This window comes from Bombus pyrosoma, linkage group LG10 (genome assembly GCF_014825855.1).
Source record: "Bombus pyrosoma isolate SC7728 linkage group LG10, ASM1482585v1, whole genome shotgun sequence".
NCBI classification, from domain to species: domain Eukaryota; kingdom Metazoa; phylum Arthropoda; class Insecta; order Hymenoptera; family Apidae; genus Bombus; species Bombus pyrosoma.
Window position 1 is genome coordinate 11756903 of NC_057779.1, and position 4215 is coordinate 11761117.

At 47.9% G+C, this 4215-nt stretch overlaps 1 protein-coding gene across 1 annotated transcript; it reads left to right on the top strand.

Annotated features, from left to right (window-relative positions):
- The first annotated feature begins 6 nt into the window (after positions 1-6).
- Positions 7-2227, top strand: LOC122572074. Its single transcript, XM_043736638.1, has one exon. It carries the CDS (start codon positions 701-703, stop codon positions 2216-2218), a length of 1518 nt encoding a protein of 505 aa, XP_043592573.1. The 5' UTR covers positions 7-700; the 3' UTR covers positions 2219-2227.
- The last annotated feature ends 1988 nt before the right edge of the window (positions 2228-4215 follow it).

The following is a 4215-nucleotide window of genomic DNA, read 5'->3' on the forward strand; positions in this document are numbered from 1 at the left end:
TTCCTCCGAGACACCTTCAGGGCAGCTCAGCAGTCGAGTTCAGTTGCTCACTCTGTCCAAATCAGTCCCATTCCGACTCCAATTCCGAGTCCAGCACTCTCGAGCGAGTGCTCAAGCAGTCGAGTTCAGTCTCTCAAGCTCTCACTCATTCAACACGAGTTTCATACCTTAAATCAGTCATATATACGCATCGGCGTAATATTGTTCTTATATAAAGTTGTTGGAATAAACACTATTCTATACCTGTTAATTCAGTGTAATTTCAGTTGAACCACCCCTGTTATCGTAACAGAAATCAGGGGATCGATCATTTCGTGGCGTCGATTATTTAATCGTAACGGGAATTTACGACTCCCGTTGATGTGTTTTCTTGCGATCGCGTCTCCCCGCGAGTGGTCGAAACATTTTGGTCCTTCGAGCCGGATCACGTGTTGAATGAAAGTGCACACCAGTGACACCCACTTCATACAGTGCCACGTGAATCCAATATAAACAACAACGGACGCGTTACCACTCCAGCGAAGTAAGTAACGCCAAGGGCAGTCATTTTGAAGAGGCATCCTCACGTCAACAAACAAAGGTTCTACTTCTGAAAAGAAACGTCTTAGACGCCAGTCGAGACACACACCGTGACGAGCGACATCCGAATACACAACCACAGGTAAACTCGTTCATTACATTGTCATACGATCCGCTAACAATGGAAGGCGCAGATAAAATTACCTCCTTGCATCGAAAACGAGGCTTCCAAATCGTTCGATTTACGACCCTATCAAAACGACTCGACGAGTACGAACAATCTAACAGACGAAACAAGGCCTCTTTGACGGCGTATAACTCATTACTCGACGACACGTGGAAGCAGTATAGAGCATTGCAAGATGAATTAGAAGATTTAGGCGAGCGGGACGACGCGCGCGTTTCCGAGATAACCGATATCTATTACGATCTGGTAGTTCGTTTACACACTCTCATGGATGACGCACCAGCATCATCGTCGTCGAAATCGCCAAGAAGCGATTCGCCCAACATCGCTAAGCCGACGGAAATTAAACTACCAGAGATTCAGTTACCTACTTTCGACGGTGCCATCGAGAATTGGCATTCTTTCTATGACGCATTTTCGTCCACGATAGATCGAAGCGATCGACTCACTGCCACACAAAAATTCCACTACCTTCGATCTTCTTTAACCGGAAGGGCCGCGCGAAGCATCCAATCGTTGGACGTTATGGAAATTAATTATCCCATCGCGATTGATATTCTGAAGGACAAATTCGACTGCCACCGTCAAGTCTGCATGCGCCATTGGGACTTGATATTCGAATATCCAAAAATAAACAAGGAGACACCCGAGGCAATCGACGATTTTCTGGAGACGGTCAAGGCAAATCTCCAAGCCTTGGAGAAGCTAGGTGAGCCGATAACGTCAAATGTTGTCCTTATCAAATTGCTTACTTCAAAATTACCGTCCGCCATCATTCGTAAATGGCAACGAACGCTACCGGATAAAAAGATACCGTCCTATACACATCTGGTAGAGTTCCTCAAAACACGGACGAACGGCGACAGAACAAGCCCAACGACCACGACAAAAAAAACGTCCGAAAAATACAATCGACAGCAACAACACGCGCCGCGAAGCATCACCTTCGCCACTACACATAGGCCGACAGCGTGTCCAAGTTGCAAGGGACAACATAAAATATGGCATTGCGAGGTCTTCAAGGCGAAGTCGGTCAAAAATCGCCTTGAAATCGTCAAAAGGGCTTCCCTATGCACCAATTGTCTAGGCCAAGGGCACACTATCGCCCAGTGTTCTGCCGGTTCATGTCGCATATGCAGACAGCGACATCATACATACTTGCATCAACACCAACGTCACGGCAAGTCACGGTCTTCGAGCGGTCGATCGTCGAGCGACCGATCATCGAGTGGACGCTCTTCACCTAGCTCACCGACTCCTCGTTCGTCACATCGTTCGAGACGCGCGTCCACGTCTTCCAAGTCGTCTCACCGGTCGTCTCCCCGGTCGTCTTCTAAGTCGTCTACCCGGTCGTCTTCTAAGTCGTCTCATCGGTCGTCTTCCCGGTCGTCTTCCAAGTCGTCTCCACGGTCGTCACCCCGAACGTCACCAAAACACGAACCTGGGCCAACACGTACACATACAACCGGATCAAAGTCATCGTCTAGTCCTCAAAGACAAGAAAGGAAGTGACTATCTTAGACGACTTTAATTGGGACCGAATCACAGAGGACCGAATTACTGACCTCGGTTCCCTCTAAACCATTACAACATGATCTCTTAGTCACGGCGCAGGTCAACATACAAAACAATAAGAGACAACCATTCCGTTGTAGAGCCCTGCTAGACACCGGCTCTAGCATGAATTTCATTACCGAAGAACTCGCTCATGCATTGAAACTCAACCAACGGAAATGTTCGGTCCCAATCGGAACTCTCGACGCGTTATCGACGACCTCGAAACGCTACGTCACGGCCACGATCACTTCAATTGACGGCGCATACGAACGCACACTGACGTTCCTGGTCATCCCAACCATATCGACCTGGGTCCCAGATCAACCCGTAGATCGCTCAACAATGCAAATACCAAGGAATCTTCAACTTGCCGATCCAAGATTCCATAGACCTGCTCCAATCGAAATATTGTTGAGCGCCGGACCAACGTTAGCTTCACTCTGCGTTGGTCAACTTGACATTACTCAAGATAAAGGGCCCGACTTGCGCCTGCAAAAAACGCGTTTCGGATGGGTCATCGGGGGGAGCCCAGCTTCGCAGTCTTCAGCATATACGTTCCACGCCTCCACGACGGCTTTACAGGCGGACCTCGCCCGCTTTTGGGAAATCGACGAAGGACCTTCTATTCCACACATTTCAGAAGCGGAACAACAATGCGAGGATCATTTTCGACGTCACGTACAACGCACAACCGAAGGACGATACATGGTCGCTCTCCCATTCAACAAAACAACTCCTTCACTCGGATCCTCCAAGGCCATGGCGATGAAGCGACTCACATCTCTCTGCCGTCGCTTTCAACGGGACAAACTATCGGGTCGACTATCACGCCGTAATACACATGTCGAAGATAACCACGGACCACTCCACGGAAGACGGATATTTTCTGCCACATCACGGCGTGATCAAAGAGTCCAGCCAAACGACGAAACTCCGAGTCGTATTTGACGGATCAGCACCAACCACCACCGGAGTTTCCCTGAACGACGTACTTCACACAGGACCGAAACTGCAAGAAGACTTATTTTTCATTCTCCTAAGATTTCGCTCGCATCAATACGTTCTTATAGGAGATATTGAAAAAATGTACAGGCAATTTCTCGTGCGTCCAGAGGATCGTAAATTTCAGCAAATTTTGTGGCGTAACAATAATGGAGAAGTCGACACTTATCAACTTAACACAGTGACGTTCGGGCTATCAGCAGCGCCGTATCTGACCATACGGTGCTTCAAACAATTGGCGGACGACGAGGGACATCGGTATCCACGAGCAGCGATAGTCTTGCAGCGAGATTTCTACGTCGACGATGTTCTCACAGGAGTTAATACAAGGGCCGAGGCACAATCATTGAGAACGGAACTCACAGAACTGCTCAAACTAGCCGGTCTAAATATTCGAAAATGGGCGTCAAACGACCGAAAGCTGCTACGAGGACTTTCCCAACATGACATAAACGACGAATTACAACTGGGCGAATCTCAAACATTAAAAACCCTAGGCGTTTTTTGGAATTCATCTGACGATTCAATCTTATACTACGTCAAAATCCGGCCTACCGGTTGCCGAATCACGAAGAGGATAATCAGCTCCGAAATCGCCAAAATCTATGATCCACTTGGATTACTTGCGCCAGTGATCATTCGAGCAAAAATGTTACTTCAACGACTTTGGACACTAAAAATCGACTGGGACGAATCTTTACCGGCTGACTTGCATACAGAGTGGAATGAGTATTACACGCAGCTGCCATTTCTGAACAATATAAGATTTCCACGAAAAACGATAATCAAGTCTGCAGCCGAAATTGAGATACACGGATTCTGTGATGCCAGCGAAAAGGCGTATGGGGCATGCATTTACCTTCGCACCATCACTCCGGATGGTCAAGTCTGGATACGACTCCTCACGGCAAAATCAAAGGTGGCTCCACTAAAATCACAAACCATACCAA

Bases quoted from the DNA above. Each gene is read 5' to 3' on its own strand.
- LOC122572074 (XM_043736638.1), top strand. From the start codon at position 701: ATGGAAGGCGCAGATAAAATTACCTCCTTGCATCGAAAACGAGGCTTC.